The following is a 19,458-nucleotide window of genomic DNA, read 5'->3' as shown; positions in this document are numbered from 1 at the left end:
AAAAAATAAAACAAAAAATGAAAAAGAAAAAAATTAAATTAACTGCAAGACTAAAAAAAATCACAGGGAAAAAGCCATGAGTTCCGTGCTTGGCTTTTTCCTCCTCGAATTCTGCTGTTCTCCTTGGTATTGAAACCGCACTCCTTGTTAGGTGAACTTGGTCTCCGCTGGATTTCTTGTTGATCTTCTGGTGGAGGGGCCTGTTGTAGTGATTCTCAAGTGTCTTTTCCCCAGGCGGAATTACACCACCCTTACCTGCGGCCCGGGGTGAGTAATCCGCTCGGGTTTGCTTTCAGGAGCTTTTGTTCCCTGAGCGCTTTCTGTAGAGTTCCAGAGGGCGGGAATACAAATGGCAGCCTCCTGATCTCCAGCCTGGCGGAGCCGAGAGCCCAGTGTGGCCCTCAGAGAACAACGCCCAGTTACTCCCGTCTGCCTGACCTCTGGCCGCGCTCCGAGCTCACCGAGCCTGGAACCGGTTCAAGGTCACCCCGAGCTGCGAGCTTACTGTCGGCTCTGTCTCTGTAGCCGGCTTTCCCGTTCCAATACCCGCAAGCTCTGTGACACTCAGACACCCCCGATCCTTCTGTGATCCTTCTGTGACCCTGCGGGACCTGAGGCCACGCTGACCCCGTGTGGGCTTTGCCCTGGGTAGCCTCTGGAGCGATGTCCCTCAGCGGAACAGACTTTTAAAAGTCCTGATTTTGTGCGTGGTTGCTCCGCCGCTTGCCGGGAGCCGGCCCCTCCCCCCGGGGTCTATCTTCCCGTCGCTTTGGATTCACTTCTCCGCCGGTCCTACCTTTCAGAAAGTGGTTGTTTTTCTGTTTCCAGAATTGCTGTTCTTCTCTTCGATCTGCCAATGGATTTTCAGGTGTTTGCAATCTTTAGATAAGCTATCTAGCTGATCTCCGGCTAGCTGAAGTAGTCTCAGCCTGCTACTTCTCCGCCATCTTGACTCCTCCCCCTATTTTGCCTTTTATTTTATAGTGTCCCAAAGTATTTTCTTTTTACATGCCTTTAGACACAAATGTAATATATCTTCAGGATGGATTATACATTTGGAATTGCTAGATATATAATAGTGTATTTCTTCTGGATATATTCTTAGTCCAATAGAAATGTGTGTGTGTGATTTATGTTTGTTTCTTTTTATTTCTAATTGAATTCTTTTGTGGTCCAAAAGCATGCTCTGTGTGATTCCCATTCTGTTCTACTTATTGAGACTTGTTTCATGGCCCAGCGTGTATGCTGTATATACGTGCACTCAGTAATTGCTGAGTATAGTGTTCTGTAAACGTCAAAGACGTCATGTTGCTCGAGTGTCTTGATCAAATATTTTATATCCTTTTTGATGGTCTATCTACTTGTCCTATATTTAACCATAAGACAAGTGTTGAAATTACCAGCTAAAATTGTCAATTTGTCTATTTCTCTATGTTTCCCAAAATGTGGTTAAGTACGTATTTGGTTTCAATCTTTTTCTGGCTCTGGGGAATTATTACTTTATGTTCCTTAGAGATTATAGTTTAGGCTGTGGTTGATTAATAGTATCATAAAAGATAGAGTTTCTTTTCACATTTTCATTTCCTTTGTTGTTTTTAAGGAGGAGAATAAGGGGAGAGCTCCTCTTTGCACCATTTAATGGATGTCTGAAGTTATTTCTGACAAGAAAAATTTTGCCATTAATGCAGACATCAGTTCCCCTCAGAGAGTTCTCTTCATGTCATTTAATAAAACAAAGGAAATCACTAGAATACTAAACTTTTCATAATTGGGATCTCTTTACCTCAGGGGTTGTGTAGGATGGCTCACATCTTACAATAGTACTATTATAATTTTATTTTTATTGTTTCTTTTTAGACTACTGATGGAATATGACATCACTGTAGGATAACCCTGTATGTTCACAGTAATAATAAAAGATATGCCAAACCTTAGTTACAATGAAACAGAAACTAGGAAATTTCAGTGATTAACATCTACATTGTTATTCCATTCAAATAGCTTCTTAGCAGGAACTGTCCAAAGTGTTCAGTACATTGTATTCTGCGTGACCTAGATTTATAGTTAAAAAATCTGCAACCATGGAGCCTCCACAACTCTTACCACACAATTTATTATTTAATTTAATGCTAGGAGCAGCCTGAAAAAAGAATTGCTAGTAAAACTGCTCTTTCTGTGGGAAAACAGACAAAGAGAAAAAGATTGTTGCATTTACCTCATTATTGCTAAATAAGTCAAAACTGTTTAAACATAAGTTCAGGGAACTTGAATGAATTCTTATTAGAACTAGGAAATAAACAATGGTTCTTTCTGGTACAAATCTGCTGACATATTTTATATTTCTGGCTATTTCATTTATTTTATCTTTTCACATTTGTCAGTAATATCAAGTCATAGTTTTTTGTTATTAAAAGTATTAAAGCATGTGATTCCATAAACATCTATTCTATTTTCATATTAATAAATGCCTTATAGTTCAGAGGAATGCCTTTAAATAAAGGTCCTGCTAGGTACAGTTGACCCTTGAGTGACATAGGTATGAATTGTGGGGACCCACTTACAGGTGGATTTTTTTAACAAATATAGTACAGTACCATAAATGCATTTTTTCTTCCTTATAATTTTCTTAGCAACATTTTGTTTTCTTTAGCTTACTTTATTGTAAGAATATAGTACAAGATCCATAAAACATAAAATATTGTGTGTTAATTGATGGGGCTTCTGGTCAACAGTAGCCTATTAGTAGTTAAGATTGGGGAAAGCAAAAGTTACTGGATTTTTGACTATGTGTGGAGTTGACACCCCTAACCTCTGTGTTGTTGTTCAGGGGTCAAATGTAACTTCAAAATTCGGTTTTCAGGTCACTTTTTCCAGGAAATTGCCCCATAACCTCAGAGAGCTACTCCCCTTGAACCCCCACCTTTGTAAAGTGAGGTCTTGGGATCCTCCTGTTTCAGATGTTCCAAGGGGTTACTATGCTTTTATATCCCTAGTGACTTGTATATTCATAATATTTAGAACCTTTATAACATTTTGTAACATGCTGGATAAACCAGAGAAAACACTTTAAATAGAGATAAAGACTACCCCTCTCCCCCAAAAGAAATAAGTAAATTTCAGATGATCCAATATTAATATTAGTACTTTTTATGATAAAGTATTAATTTCCATTTGATTCTTCTAAATGTGGAATAAAACATTGAAAACATAACATGGGCAAAGGTTATCTCAAATAGCATGTAGTGGATTGATAATTTTCTTTTCTTTTTCTTTTTCTTTTTTTCATATAAGCCTGGCAATATTTCTACTTACTCTTTCTATCTCTAGGGATGGCCTGAACTAGAAACTATCAGCACATAAATAACTTCTATTTTCATATGCTGACACAGGTTGCAACATCTGTTATTATTTTCAGGGGAAAATCCATGTCTGCTACTTCATAGCTCAGTGTACATGCTATGAGGATTACAGAATTTGAACACCTGCCTTCAGAGGGTTCACAGTCCAAGGCCAAGACCAAGTCAACATGTATTTGTCAAGTGACTTCTAATAAGGCCAGTGCAAACAGCTTAAAACCAATGTGAGTGCTGAGAGTGGGCATCCTTGTTGTGTTCCTGATCTCAACAGTAAGGCTGCAAGCTTTTTCCCATTGAGGATGATATTTGCTGTGGGTCTTTCATAGATAGATTTTATGAAGTTCAGGAATGTGCCCTCTATCCCTATACTTTGAAGTGTTTTAATCAGGAACGGATGCTGGATTTTGTCAAATGCTTTTTCTGCATCAATTGAGAGGACCATGTGGTTCTTCTCTTTTCTCTTATTAATTTGTTCTATCACATTGATTGATTTGCGAATGTTGAACCATCCTTGTAGCCCAGGGATGAATCCACATGGTGGATACTGTTTTTAGTGTGCTGTTGGATCCTGTTTGCTAGGATCTTGTTGAGAATCTTAGCATCCATATTAATCAGTGATATTGGTCTGAAATTCTGCTTTTTGGTAGGGTCTTTGCCTGGTTGGGGTATCAGGGTAATGCCGGCTTCATAGAAAGAGTCCGGAAGATTTCCTTCTGCTTCAATTTTTTGAAACAGCTTCAGGAGAATAGGTGTTATTTCTCCTTTGAAAGTTTGGTAGAATTCCCCAGGGAATCCGTGAGGTCCTGGGCTCTTGTTTTTTGGGAGGTTTTTGATCACTGCTTCAATCTCATTACTAGATATCAGTCTATTCAGGTTGTCGATTTCTTCCTGGTTCAATTTTGGGAGTTTATAGTTTTCCAGGAATGCATCCATTTCATCTAGGTTTCTAAGCTTATTGGCATATAACTGTTGATTATAACTTCTGATCATGGTTTCTACTTCCTTGGTGTTCGTTGTGATCTCTCCCTTTTCATTCATAATTTTATGAATTTGGACTTTCTCTCTTTTCTTTTGGATTAGTGTGGCCAATGGTTTATCAATATTATTGATTTTTTTTTTTTAAAAAACAGCTTCTAGTTTCATTGATTCTACTGTTCTACTGTATCTCTGGTTTCTACCTCATTGATCTTAGCTCCAATCTTGATTATTTCCCTTCTTATGTGTGGAATTGGTTTGATTTGTTGTTGATTCTCCAGTTCTTTAAGGTGTAGACACAGCTGGTGTATTCTGGATTTTTCAAAACTGGACAGCTATATGTAGAAGAATGAAACTCGACCATTCTTTTACACCATACACAAAGATAAACTCAAAATGCATAAAAGACCTCAACATAAGACAGGAATCCATCAGAATCCTAGAGAAGAACGTAGGCAGTAACCTCTTCGATATCAGTCACAGCAACTTCTTTCAAGATATGTCTCCAAAGGCAAAGGAAACAAAAGCGAAGATGAACTTTTGGGACTTCATCAAGATCAAAAGCTTCTGCACAGCAAAGGAAATAGTCAACAAAACAAAGAGGCAACCCACGGAATGGAAGAAGATATTTGTAAATGACAGTACAGACAAAAGGTTGATATCCAGGATCTATAAAGAACTCCTCAAACTCAACACACACAAAACAGACAATCATGTCAAAAAATGGGCAGAAGATATAAACAGACACTTCTCCAATGTAGACATACAAATCGCTATCAGACACATGAAAAAAATGTTCATCATCACTAGCCATCAGGGAGATTCAAATTAAAACCACACTGAGATACCAACTTACACCAGTTAGAATGGCCAAAATTTGCAAGACAGGAAACAATGTGTGTTGGAGGGGATGTGGAGAAAGGGGAACCCTCTTACACTGTTGGTGGGGATGTAAGTTGGTGTAGCCACTTTGGAAAACAGTGTGGAGATTCCTCAAGAAATTAAAAATAGAGCTTCCCTATGACCCTGCAATTGCACTACTGGGTTATTTGCCCCAAAGATACAGATGTAGTGAAAAGAAGGGCCATCTGTACCCCAGTGTTTATAGCAGCAATGGCCATGGTCGCCAAGCTGTGGAAAGAACCAAGATGCCCTTCAATGGACGAATGGATAAGGAAGATGTGGTCCATATACACTATGGAGTATTAGGCCTCCATCAGAAAGGACGAATACCCAACTTTTGTAGCAACATGGATGGGACTGGAAGAGATTACGCTGAGTGAAATAAGTCAAGCAGAGAGAGTCAATTATCATATGGTTTCACTTATTTGTGGAGCATAACAAATAGCATGGAGGACAAGGGGAGATGGAGAGGAGAAGAGAATTGAGGGAAATGGAAGGGGAGATGAACCATGAGAGACTATGGACTCTGAGAAACAATCTGTGGGTTTTGAAAGGGCGGGGGATGAGAGGTTGGGGGAACCAGGTGGTGGGTATTAGAGAGGGCAGGTATTGCATGGAGCACTGGGTGTGGTGCAAAAACAATGAATACTGTTATGCTGAAAAGGAAAAAAAAAAAAGGTGAATACATCTAACAGTTTGCAAGTTGCTCAGTTTCTCCTTATATTGAAATATTAAACACTTATCTAGAGGAAATGTGTGTTTACAGAGGATTAGAACTGTATTTTCTTTTTTTTCCCCTTTAAGAAAATACAGAACTGTATTTTTTCTCTTTTTTTCTTTCTTCATGACCCTGAGATCAAGATCTAAGCTGAAATCAAGAGTTAGATGCTTAACCAACTTAGTCACTGAGATGCCCCAGAACTGTATTTTCTATTTGTTTTGAAAGATCTCTGAACTTAGATTAAAAAAAAATCATAAATATCCTATTTAAATAATTATCAGAAAATTAGAGGTCTACAGAAGTGCATAACTGATATGTAGGTAATTTTCACAGCAATGAAAACTAATTTTCCTTACAGTATATTTTTTAATTGTGTGTATATATATATATTTTCCTTTTCTGTACACACACCTATACTGTTATAGTATTTTACTTGTATGAAAATGTATTTCCTGTCACATTTATGTATATAATACATTCATGTAAATATACATATATAAATAAATGATGTAAATATTACAAATTTATCAGTCCAGAATATTTGGGATAATTTAAGGTGTTTTATTTAAGTTGTTTTTGTTAAATCCAAACAGTTATCTTATTACAGTTCACTAGATTATTTCCAGTCTAACACTGAGTAAAGAAATTATATCAGCTTCTTGGTATTAATTTTCCTCATGTCAAATTTGAAGTGAAACCCATTCTAACTTAGGTGTGCCTAGTATTAAATGTGTGAAGAGTGACTTCTTTTAGTTTCTGGAACAAAAACAGGAACATTAAATTTTGTTACAGATAACATGAAAAAGGTAATTTGTTTTCAATTATCTCTACTAATGAAGATGAATGAGGCAAAAAAAAAAAAAAGCTTAAAATTCATTTAAATAGGAAACAGTCATTGCAAATAAATACTTGAGAATGTTAATGGTATAAATTTTCTGGTTTCACTGCCTAAAAGTTTTCCTGCACCAATTAATATACTAGGAATGAGCACCGCGCATACCACAGCAAAGACCTGACTTGAAGTCCTTTTTTCTTTATCTATTTCTATGACACCTTGAGTATGCCAGGACTCTAGGCCCAAGAGTTTCACCCCAAAATGTACATGACATGAGCAGCAGAGTGTGTGTGTGTGTGTGTGTGTGTGTGTGTGTGTGTTCATGTGCATGTGGTGTGTATGTGTATGTGATATGTCTGTGTATGTGGTATGTATGAGTGTATGCATTGTATATCTTACATTTGTATATGCCTGTCATATATTTTTAATGATATTTATAATGTCATTATATTTTTAATGATAATTAAGATAATTACCTTTATACTGAAAAAAATGAGTACTGAATAGAATGTTAAGTAAACACATTTTGATTCTTAGTAGGAAACTTGAGATTTCAACGACACCACCTTTAAATCCAAAAAGACTAAGGTCCTACTAGAAAAGCCCATGAAATTTTTAAAAATTTCTACTAATGAAGATGTAGACATCCTAAGGAAATTGAAAATTTCCTAGAGGCATGGAACCATCACAAATCTCATAAGATTTTAATGTACTTTTAGATTAAATATCTAGTAATAGTGAAAATGCAGGTGATAGGAAGTATTGATAATTTACATTTGTATTTGGAGAAATTATCTAAAATATTACATTTTTCAATGACATAGGTAATAAAATATAGAAGAGGTGGTTTCTTCAAATGCCTAAACTGTGATAAGTAAAACACTGGATATTTTTTAAACTTTATGCCATTGGTAGGATGGGTATGATAATTTTATTTTATCCTAAATACACTGAAAAAATATAAGCAATATCAAAGAAAGAGTCTATGTCACATTAAATGCTTTCACCACACAAAAAAATGGATAGGGCCATGGGAAACTTTTGGACATGATGGATATATTTATGCTGTTTAATGTGATAGTGGTTTCATAGGTGTCTACTTATCTCCGTCTCATCAAGTCTTACACAAAATATGTATATTCTTTTGTATGTACCCACTGCAAAGTACAGCCATTTGTATGTATCAATCTTTATTTATTCTCAGTAAAGTGGTTTAAGAAATCAGGAGTCTAAAATGAGATTTAGAAATACTTGTATACTAAGTATAGAAATAGACTGATATAATATTTGCATAATATAATGTATTTAAATGAACAGAAAACAATTTTTGTTGCTGGACTGTGATCAAATTTAGTATCTCAGCTTAACAGTCGATATATTTATCTCTTAAATGTGGTATTTATAATTCAGCTCCAGATTATAACAGTAGCCTCTAAACTTAGCTCTCTGCCTATAAAGTCAATTGCTCACAGTCTAACCTGAGCTCTTCCACCAGACCTATCCCTTCATGCAGGAATTCTCTTCACATCATGTCATCTTCAAAACCCTCTGCAGTATCCGATCACCCATGCAAACAGCTGTCAGCCTTTCATTCATTGCTCAATGGAACCAGATTATTTATTAGACCTACATTTTGCCTCCTGTTAAAATGGACATTTACAAAGAAGGAGGAAGAGGAGGGAAGACAGAGACAGAGAGATAGAGAAAAAGGGCGGGAGGAAAAGAGGGATATGTTTAGCATCTTCTGTATTCTATCTGCTCTGGAAATGATTGTGGAAGACAGCAATGTAAGTAAATAAAATATTAAGTAATTTGAACTAGAAGAATGTTAGAATCCCGAGAAGTAAGTCATTCACTTAGCCTATATAAATATTGGAGAAAAAGTATCAGAGAAGATGAATATTTAGCATTTTGCATTTTAGTCTTTGGACAAAGACTTCAGGTGAAAAGAAAATAATGACCTGGTACACAAAGAGGAATGACTCAGGGGCACAAAGGAGCAATATGTTACTCTCTGGAAACTGCAAAGAGTTTGGTCCGTGTAGAGAAAAATCTGTGCTTCCGCTCTGCGATGGAGTGGCAGGAGCCAGACAACGTGTCACCTTAGCTCCATCTGGTGTGTCACATCAGTGACATTTTATAACCTGTGGGAGTTGTTAAGAGCCTGCATTTTTAACACATACCTCTGCAGATGCTGGGTGGATTAGAGTGGCGAGCGAGTGAAGAAGGGATATTTAGGCGGAAGATGATACAACGGAAAGGACAAGTGGGCTCAGCTATCGAAGTGATGGCTGCCATTCATTAAGCAGTTACTATGCTGCGATGGCTAATGTTATGGGTAAGTTGGCTGTATATGGCATGCAGCTGCTTGGTCAAACATGTTTCATGAAAGCAGTTTGTAGATGTGATGACATTTACAATTAGTTGATTTTTAGAAAAGAATAATGTGAGCAGTCTTTATCCAATCAGTAGAAGGCTTTACCAGCAAAAACAGGTTTCCTGAAGGACTTCTGCCTCAGGACTGCAGCTCAAGATTATAAAATTAACTCTTCTCTGGGTTTCTAGACTGCCAGACTGCTCCATAATCTCATGAGCCAATTCCTTAAAATCTCTCTCTCTTACCACCTTCCCTTTAGACAGAATCTGTGTGTGTGTGTGTGTGTGTGTGTGTGTGTGTGTACACAAACAATATTGGTTCTGTTTTCTGGAGAATCTTGACTTGTGCACATGCCCTATCTTAACTTCAAATCTAACTGTGAGTGGTTGTGAGTTTCTGTCATTTTTAATATAAGTAAGCTCAACCTTAGAACTGGCAACCTTCCTTACATCACAAAATGCAAAAGAGATCTGGCCTTGAGCTGAGGATTTTTTAATTTTAGATTTCAAGTTCTAATCAGTGAAATCATGTTTCCCTGCTCAAGCTCAAACCTGTTCATCTGATTTTCAAAATCTTTAAATTCTTGTGGTATAAGATAAGTGTATTTTATTTTTACATGTGGTTTTTCTATGAATTCATATACAAATTTTAAACATGTCCTACAATGAGTGATTTTAACTTTTTATAAGACAAAATTATTTTTTTTCCTCACTTTTTGTTATATAATTTTTTATTTTTTATAAACAAAATTATTTTTGAAAAGAAAAAGGACATACCCTCTTAAACCAGAAGCCTTTCCAGTTGAATGATTAAGATATTTTTCCTGTTTTAGGACCACCATTTCTTTTAATAAAACATTTGCTATAACTAAAGTGATCTACTCACCACTTGCTCTAAATAGTGCATGTCGTACTGTGTCAGAGTTTTATTTTTTTCCCACAAAGTTTGCTTCATCAAATTCACTTCTCCCATGTCTGTTGTTACTGAAAAATTCTCCTTGTGCGTTGTAATTCAGACCCTCTTATCCATAAATTATGTCAATCTCTTACCTCTCTCCTATACAGCCAGGGATTTCTTTTATAGCAAATAAAATTAGAAACTGAGAATTAAGGATGAGAAATTAATTGTCTTTAGTTTATAAACACTACAGGACTCCTTAATTAATTTAACACAAAACTAATTAAGGTATTATAATGACTCATCTCTAATAAAATCATATTGCTGAGTTTGCTGATGGCTTCAAATATCGACAAAGCCTGTCATTTCACAGGAAATGGACCATTAGCACTTGTGGAGATGTGTCCTTCAATTTATATTGAATTTATGTTTACATTTGCACCCAAAATAACCTTGACAAATATGGGCTTTATCCCAAAACTTTCCCAAGGATGTTGGGCTATGCCATTACAAAGAACTTAGGCTTCATTTTCCAAACAACTAGTGAAACTAAACCTCCTAGACAAGTTCAATTTCAAGTGACAAAGATATTTTAAAATATTTTTTATTTAAAATAATATTTAAGTAATAATTTTATTTAAATTAATATTTTAAAATAATAAAAATACAGATTTTATTCAAAGTGCTTTTATATTTATACATTAAACACCAGACTAGCACTGTTGGTGAAGTACTATTACTGCCACAATGTCAAAGATAAGGAAAAGAAGGCAGACAGATTAAATAATATTCTCAAGGTCAATAGTTAGTAAGCAATGGACCCAGGATATAAGCACATAAAAATTGACTCCCATGAGAAGATCTATGATTTTTGTCAACATTCAGTTTTTTTTCCTATGACTTTTCCGACTGTATTAAAGAATAAGTAATTAGTAACAAGGAGGAATCTTCAAAGAAAATGCATGTAATTAATACTACATGCTCAAGGGTATCAAATTATTATTTTGGCACAGGTGTAGGTTTCTCTAAGGCTTGAAGAATGAGTGTTGTTTAAAACAAAAGTTTCAAAGAGTTTCCTAAGGACTCTCCAGTGACACAAATAAGAAGTTGTCTAGGGTTTCTAGTTTCTAGAAGTTTGGGTGTTTGGGATCTGCCTTTGGCATAACAGACAAGCTCTCTTGTTGACAGCATCAGAGTAAAACATGCAGGACTAGAGCCCCTGCCCATTTCTGGCTGCCCACTCACCACAGTCCACAGATGCACTGATTCATGCCTTCTCTAAACCAAAACTGGTATCTCCATATCTAGCATATCCTATGCATCTTCTACTGCCACTTTTAGGACTATTGTAATGGAATGGGCCCAGAGATAGTCCTATATAGTTATGCTAAATACACTGTTATAAATTTTTTTAAATATACAAAAGTAAAGGCGAACATGCTGTTTATAATCTATCCATTGCAAGAACATTTTAATAAAACAGAAAATATAAAAATTGGAATGGAAGAAGCAATAATGTTATTACTAAGAAACAATATGATATGATAGTCTGGAAAAGCCAGGTAGGTGTTGATAAGAATATAGCATAGAAAGGGAACCCTTACACTGTCATTGGCAGTAGTATAAACACTCAAGCAATTTGGAAATCCATTTGGCAGCATGTATCACATTTGAGCACTCATACACTGTATAACCAAGAAATACCACTTTCTGAGCAGTATCTATCCCCTTAAAGTCTTTAAGACTTTTCATGAGACAAGGACAAGAATATGGTGTTAGTCAAACTGCTTTTATGGATCAGTCATTCTCTTTAGTAATTTAGTAATTCTTTTTAGTAATTCTATCGAGTCTGTGAAAATTTGAAAATCTAATATTTCAAGAAATATTCCCCTAAGAGACCACTGTCAAGTGTAAATCACTTTCTTAAACATCCACCCTAAACAATGCTTTCAGAGGAAATAAACTTGACAACATATGGAGTGGAAATCCGCAGAACTAGAACTCAGTATTCCTGGCTCTCTTCTAGGTTTCATTATGAACTAGCAGTTTAATCGCCCATTATTTTACAAGCTCTTTTTTTCCTCTTTAATTAATTTGAAAAAATGATACTGGTATTACCTGATAGATTCTTAAATTGGAATACTAGATAAAAGATGTAAATAGAAAACATCAAGTGTAGTAGGAAATGTGCACAAGGAAGTGGTTTCTGTAAATATTTTCCACAGGAACATGGCTGATAGCATGTGGTGAGGACCAGTGCCTGTGCTTACCAGCTGTTGCCCTTGGACACCCCAGGCTGCATACTGCAAGACGGAGTCCTCTACTTCTGGAGGATTTAACTCCCAAACTTCCCTTGAAAAAAGGTAAATATTTTTACATGAACAAGTTGACATTTATGTCAATAATTTAGCTGGACAATTGCTCATGAAAACCGGAAAACCAAAGAACTTACCTAGTGTGTATGTTGTAAATCACATATGAAGCGGTATAAGAATAATGAAAAATCTGAAATTAAAAAAAAAAGAAAAAAAGAGTTATGGACCTTACTTTAGAATAAAAGCTCCATGTTAAGGTGTAGACATGTTCTCAATCAAATTGAAGAAATCTAAGAACTGATTTTAGAGAGAAATCAAAATGTGAAATATTATAGTTCTGAGCCTTCCTCCAGGAGTTTCATGACTGTTCTGATGGTCAGTTCAATCCACTTACTCAATCCACTCTATTCTTAGTATAATTGTGATTATATTGCTGTCTCGTTCGAAATGCTAAAGGATTCCTCACTGCCTATAAAATAAAGCTCAAGCTGCTTCATCGATGTTTGAAGATAGTGATAATTCAAGTTCTACCTGCTTTTCCAGCTTTCCCGTCCACTACTTCCCTTTACCTAGTCTATGCTTCAGTCACACTAGACCAATTCCTCTCGTATATCCTGAACTTTTTCTATTTCTCCCTTTCCCTCCCCAGGACATCTGAGGGGAAAACTAACATCAATACTTTCATTTTTACAGAAAAGCTTTTTGATTCCTGTAGTAGCTATACACTGCACAAGTATTATAATACTGTCAATGAAAACTTCCTAGAAGTCAAATTTTTATTTCTTCTTTCTGCAGTAATAGCTTCAATTACACATGATTGGCCACATATTTGGTGAGGAAATATTAGTGTTGTCTCTTTGCATGGAAATTGCAATTGTTCTACCCTTTATTATAGTATTGTGTTTTATAATGAAGCTTTATTCTCCTATTCCTGTAAATGTAACTGTTAAATCTAAGATTGCCATTGCTCTATGGTTGTAGAAACAAAAATAATTTTTCCTGGTGTCTCTTCTGGCATTCACACTGTATTCGATAAAATTACATATTTGACTACAAATTTTAAACCTTGAATTTACTACTATAGCTGACAAAAGATAAATAATGTGACTACCTCTACAAACATTTTTTTCCCCATCTCAGAAAGTCCTGTTGCCAAAGCAAACTGCCAAGTGAGCGCTTCATCTTCCAAGCAAACAAATGTGCCAGTGACGTTATGGGTAAAAGGAGTCTGTCTATTCACCCTGTCTGTTAATTACCTAACACACTGTAGCTGAATGCTAAGTGCACATGCATTTTGAGAGAAAGAGTTCCTGTGCATTATTATTTTGGTTAAATAAGGCCAAAACAATCAAGTCAAACCAGATGTAACAACTGAATTTTGCTCTCTTCCTAGAATTCTTGTTATAGAGATTTCTGGCTCTTCTTAATGTACGAATCCAAAGGAATCCAAACAAAGTCCTCCGAATGAGGTACTTCTTGCTTCATATAGTTCTTAGCGCAACACATTTTCCCTTTTGCTCATGTGCTGAGGTGGAAGACTACAATAACGAAATTAATCTTGACTTGTGTACAAACCCAGAACGGGTGTTAGTAACAAGTCACAGGGTTTCACCTCCTCTACATGTGTCTTACAAAACCAGAGCTTGCCATCTGCAGATAATTAGAAGGTAGCCCTTTATTCCTAGCTTACAGCTTTCCTGTAAATCCGCTCATCTTTGGTGTGTGTATGTCTGTGCATATGTGTGCATTTGTGTATGCACATGTGCACACACATATGCGTGCTTACTCCCAGTATATCTCAAATACTTCTTGTTTTTAATTTTCGATCATTAAAAAAGTACTCTATGCCCACAAGAGAATATAACCAGTATGCAGTAGAAGGGATCTTGGACAGGGTTAGAGGTAGAGGTTTCCTTTTATATGTTTGTATAGTGTTACAGAGATTTCAAAAGGGACATTTTTTCAAAGAGAATTGTATCTAGCTTTACTGAACACCTGTATTAAGGTGCATTGGTTTAAATTCACTGTGTTAATCTGCATTTCTCTCTATCTCTCCATTTCTCTCCTCCCTACTCCCCACTCCTTGGATAGTATGTCTATTATTATTATCGTCGTTTCCTCATTTCCTTTTATCCTAGATTCCTCTTCTATATTAGCTAGGTAAGTCTTATTTCAGGATTTGAGAGGATAAAATTGGAGTTACAAAGGTTAGGAACAGTCTTTTTCCTGTAATGATTGGCTGCTGCATAATGAGAGCCAAACTGAACATCTGATGAGATCCTTAGGGAGAAAGACATTTCACAGCCACAAATCACATATTCATTGCATCTCTGCAAATAATGTTCCACTGCCTGTTACACAGTGTGAATGGTTATGGCAAAGGTAGTGGGAGTGGGGCAAACTTGAAAAATACTATGTAAAAACTTGATCAAAGCTTATTCCTGGAAGCTGACCTTGGGATGCCCAATCATTAAACCTCATGATGCCAAAGGTACTGGGTGGTACAGAAAGCTTCCTAAGATCCAACAATGCAAACTCATCCTTATCATTTCTACATTACTTTGGGAATCTCAAGAAGAGGCTGATTACTTAAGTGTCTATCACTAAGAGTGATTGGTTCTTGTTATTTGCTATAGTTTTATTCTATAAGTCATGGTAAACAGCGAATTAGCAAATACTGAACCCTAGCCTCCTAGAAGAAATACAGGGTTAGGTTCCTGTGAGTGTCTGGTTGCAACGTTTTCATCAACCCATCAGTACATAACCTTGTTTCATGTGTATTTCTTTGTAAAGATGCTGTATTTAATATTTAATATTGTTGATTCCCTAACACTGAACTCATGGCCAGCAGCATTGTAACTCATGGGGAATACGGTTTATCTGACATGTGTGCTTTCCCAATAGAGCACATCACATTCTCTTGCACCTAGCAACACAGCATTTCAGCACTCTGCTTAGGGGGCATTTTAAACAGCAAACCTGCAGCAAAAAGCACAGATGTGTGAAAACTGGAACATTGAAAGAACCATGAAAGCGACATTAATTTAAGGTATGATAGCTGAAACAAGGAGGCAGAGTGTCATCTTGTTTGATCTCAGCTGGGAAAAGGTGTATCTATCAGGCTGCTAAAATGTTTTGTGGCTCTGCACTGCCTGGGAATGCCTAAGAAAGCACAGTGAGGGTTGATTTTGAGGTTACAAATAAATTTTAGAAAACAGGTATTTGGAAATCTGGAATCCAGAAATAGTCAAGATCAACTGTACTAGTAATGTAGACGTAGCATGATATATAACTGGAGGGGAAAAAAAAAAAGCACGCATATTCAAGGGCTGCAAGAACTTGGGATGCAAGAAAAATACAGAAGTTCTCCAGAATGGTGGCATTCATGTTTTATAAATGAAAACTAGCTACTGCCATTCATTTAACAAATATCTGTTAAGCAATTTCTTTGACACAAGCCCTGCACTAAGCACTATTAGAAAAAAAAAGATTGTGATAATAAAGATTATTTTAAGAACAGGATATAACACAAAAGAATATCAGTTGATATTTTTATTATTATATTTTATCTGTCAGTTTATAAATATTTATGGAATATTAATTATGCGCAAGCTTATATGTTAAGTACCTTGCCAAACGCAAAAACCATAATAAACGTAATTTCTGTCTCCAAGGAGCCCTTGATCCAGTCAGGGTGACAAGGTTAAGCAGCATTACATTAGTTTAGAATACTCTGTTGCAGGTCATGGTTAAATTAAGATTTGTAGATAATAAATCTGCAATTATACTTTTTGGCTTCAAGATTGTAACTATAACAGTAACAATTCTTGAATTGAGCATATACTATATATCGGACTCTTCTAAGTGCTTTAAATATATTATTTAACATTTAAATGCACATTAGGAAATGGATACTATCATTCATAATTCACATAATAGGCTCTGGAAGCACTGAAAGTTTGAGTATGGGACAGAACAATAATTCAAGCTCACGTCTGTCTGATTACTGTGACTTAATCTCTGTGCACATTCTTTTTCAGGGAGCTGGGACAGGAAGCACTGCTCCCGCTTTGCAAAAGATTCATTTCTGAAAGACCTATTAAGCCATCATCCAAAAATTTATTGACAGGAGTAGGCATGAATTAATTGTGATTACCACAGTGAAGAGAGATTTCATTTTGGAAAGATGATCTAATAGATCAGATTAAAAATGTAAATCCCCTTCTCCTTTAGCTGTTTTTCACAATTTTTTTTCTTGGACTATCAGTTATTACCTAACACTCTATGGAGATTCATGTCAAGGAGAGTTACACTTACAAGAAAGAAGAACAGGGCACTCTAGTAATTTACGATTAAACCAGAGGTTTATATCTCAGGGTGCCAAAGCTTTTTCTGCACTGCAGTTTAACTGCCGAATTGGTATAAATAGCATGCGTTTTCATGGCCTGGAGAATATTTAAAATAGGATTATGGATTTGCCATTGACTCAAACAGTTAGGAAAACTAGAATGTGAAGAAGCAAGTCTCTGAGTAAATACCATTTATGAAAGAATGCCAGTGAGAGAAAAGACAGTATAGGCAAAAGGGCACTTGTTTCTCTTGGAAGTAAATGGTATAACGATGCCAAGTTTGTTCTAGGATAATGGAATAAGTAGTGACTTTAAAACGAATAAGTAGTGACTCTGTTGCTGGAAAAATTTTATCTATATTACACAGTGAAGAACTAGACTAGAAGGATACTCTAATGTAGTAAATACAATTAAAATTAGAAGCAGCAGTTCTACAGAAACAGTTATAAAACTCTGTAAGAAAAAAACCTTTGTGAATATTGAACAAGAACTGTTGAAAGGAAAAATAAATATGGGAGGAAATTAAAGTTATATTAATATTCATTGATGACTATTTTAATCTACTTTCATTCATTTTCTTTTTTTTAAGATTTTTATTTATTTATTTGATAGACAGAGATCATAAGTAGGTAGAGGAGATAGGCAGAGAGAGAGAGGAGGAAGCAGGCTCCCCATTGAGCAGAGAGCCCGATGTGGGGCTCCATCCCAGGACCCTGGGACCATGACCTGAGCCAAAGGCAGAGGCTTTAACCCACTGAGCCACCCAGGCACCCTAAATTTCATTCATTTTCTAATCTAACATTCATCATAAACTTTTAGATGTTATTCATCTAGGATATAAAATTAGTCAAACCAAGACTGGAATCTAAATCTTACAGATTCCAAACATGTGAGGACTATTTTAATGTGGTACCAAATAAACACACACACACACACACACACACACACATACAGGATTCTTTAATCGTATCACAATTATGGTGAGTGGTAGACATAGCAAAATACTGAATATGGTGAAACAGATAAAAAGATGGTGAGAAAGATAAAACTTTAGACATTGCTCAAATTCAGCTCTATTTATGCCAGAACCTATATTAAAAAAACAAATAAAAATAAACTTGCTAATAGGAAAAAAGACTATCTGCCAAAAAACCAATTTAGTCATTCTGTTCACCTATGGGCATCATGATGCCATCACCACACAGATACATAGTAAAGTAATATTTATATTTTTTCCTGGCCTTAATGGGGTCTAGTTGTGTTCCAATCTGGAAAGTAGGATTTTATTTGGGCAATTTTAGCATTCATCATGTACTCACTTTGAATTGAATAGTACAGCCACCATGAATTGAAATATGATACTTTCAGCAGAGAATGTAAGTAGAAATCTAATGGGAGATTGTATTAGGTAAATATGTTTCCATTTAATACATTTATTTTATTTGAGAAAATGGGTGGCTGGCAATTCAAGTTTTAAAAGCAGACAGCACACTAAAAATTACCTGGGCATCAATTCTCAATTTCAGGTAGGACTGCTGTGCCCAGAATATAATCTAACTGGGCTAAATATTATCAACAGCCAGCACAAGAAGAATATACTTTATTAGACAATAGGAGATCTTTGAGTGAGCAGAATAAATCATTCTCTGATATATTCCCTGTTAAATAAATTAACTGTTCATCATAAACAACCCCCCTTCAAGTTGTTCTTAGATGTTCATGAGATGTCTATAATGCAAATTTCATTTCAATGATACTCCATAACCCAAGTTTCCCAATTATTTGACACGGAACTTTCCCCATAATATACCTCTGATTAGAGTACCAACCTCATTGACAATGCCACTCTTTGTAATAAAATATTTTCATATACCAGACCTTTCCACATTAATTAATGCAAATGAGCTACTTTCACACCAACTGGTATTAAACTATTTCCAGTGTACCATCATTGAAAATATCTGGATTGATAACCTGAAGAGCATTTGAAGGTCAATTACTAACAGTGGTGCAGTGGATTTTCAATTTGTACTGAAATAAATTTATACATCATCTAACCATGTATAAACTACTTTTCTCTCTAGCCTGTCACTGCAGAAATAAATATATTGCAAGAGGACACAGTGAAAGACAAACTCAAACTTGTTTCCACGTAGTGCTAGAACTAGAAAGGGAAGAATGAGAATATTTCCATATACAGGTATTTTACAGGTGAGCCACGTATGTAACTTAGAAGAGTGGTCAATTCATTCCCCAAAAATTTTGGTGAAAAAGTTATTCATTAATTTCAATGGTATCAATTCTTAATTTGTGTTTTCTTCAGTAACTTATTTAAAATATTTCATCTGCTTATCAGAAAAATGCAGAAAGTAGATATATCCAACTGTTTTGTTACAAAAATTAGAGGAAAAACTATTTATAGGGGTGCCTGGGTGGCTCAGTGGGTTAAGCCTCTGCCCTCAGTTTGGGTCATGATCTCAAGGTCCTGGGATCGAGTCCCACATCAGGCTCTCTGCTTGGCAGGGAGCCTGCCTCCTCTCTCTCTCTGCCTGCCTCTCTGCCTACTTGTGATCTCTGTCAAATAAATAATTTTAAGAAAATCTAAAAAATAAACCAAAAACCTATATAGAAATTATTTAGTTATTACATGAGGTTATACCAAGAGAATAAAGCAAGAAAAAATCAAACCTATTTTAATTGGCAACATGTTACTTTCTTGAAAAAAAAAAA

At 35.7% G+C, this 19,458-nt stretch overlaps 1 protein-coding gene across 2 annotated transcripts in view; it reads right to left on the bottom strand.

Moving 5' to 3' along the window:
• The window catches only part of DPP10 (dipeptidyl peptidase like 10), a 599,077-nt gene that overhangs the window by 140,037 nt on the left and 439,582 nt on the right, over window positions 1–19,458 (bottom strand). For both annotated transcript variants that reach the window (XM_059394419.1, XM_059394420.1), the window contains exons 6-7: window positions 12,517–12,569; window positions 12,335–12,416 (exon numbers count right to left, since the gene is read on the bottom strand). In XM_059394419.1, the coding sequence (XP_059250402.1) occupies window positions 12,335–12,416; window positions 12,517–12,569 (135 nt within the window). The remainder of the gene's footprint in view (window positions 1–12,334; window positions 12,417–12,516; window positions 12,570–19,458) is intronic.

This window comes from Mustela nigripes, chromosome 3 (assembly GCF_022355385.1).
Source record: "Mustela nigripes isolate SB6536 chromosome 3, MUSNIG.SB6536, whole genome shotgun sequence".
Classification (NCBI taxonomy): domain Eukaryota; kingdom Metazoa; phylum Chordata; class Mammalia; order Carnivora; family Mustelidae; genus Mustela; species Mustela nigripes.
Note: the sequence above shows the minus strand (reverse complement) of the source record. Positions and strands in the feature narration are given on the sequence as shown.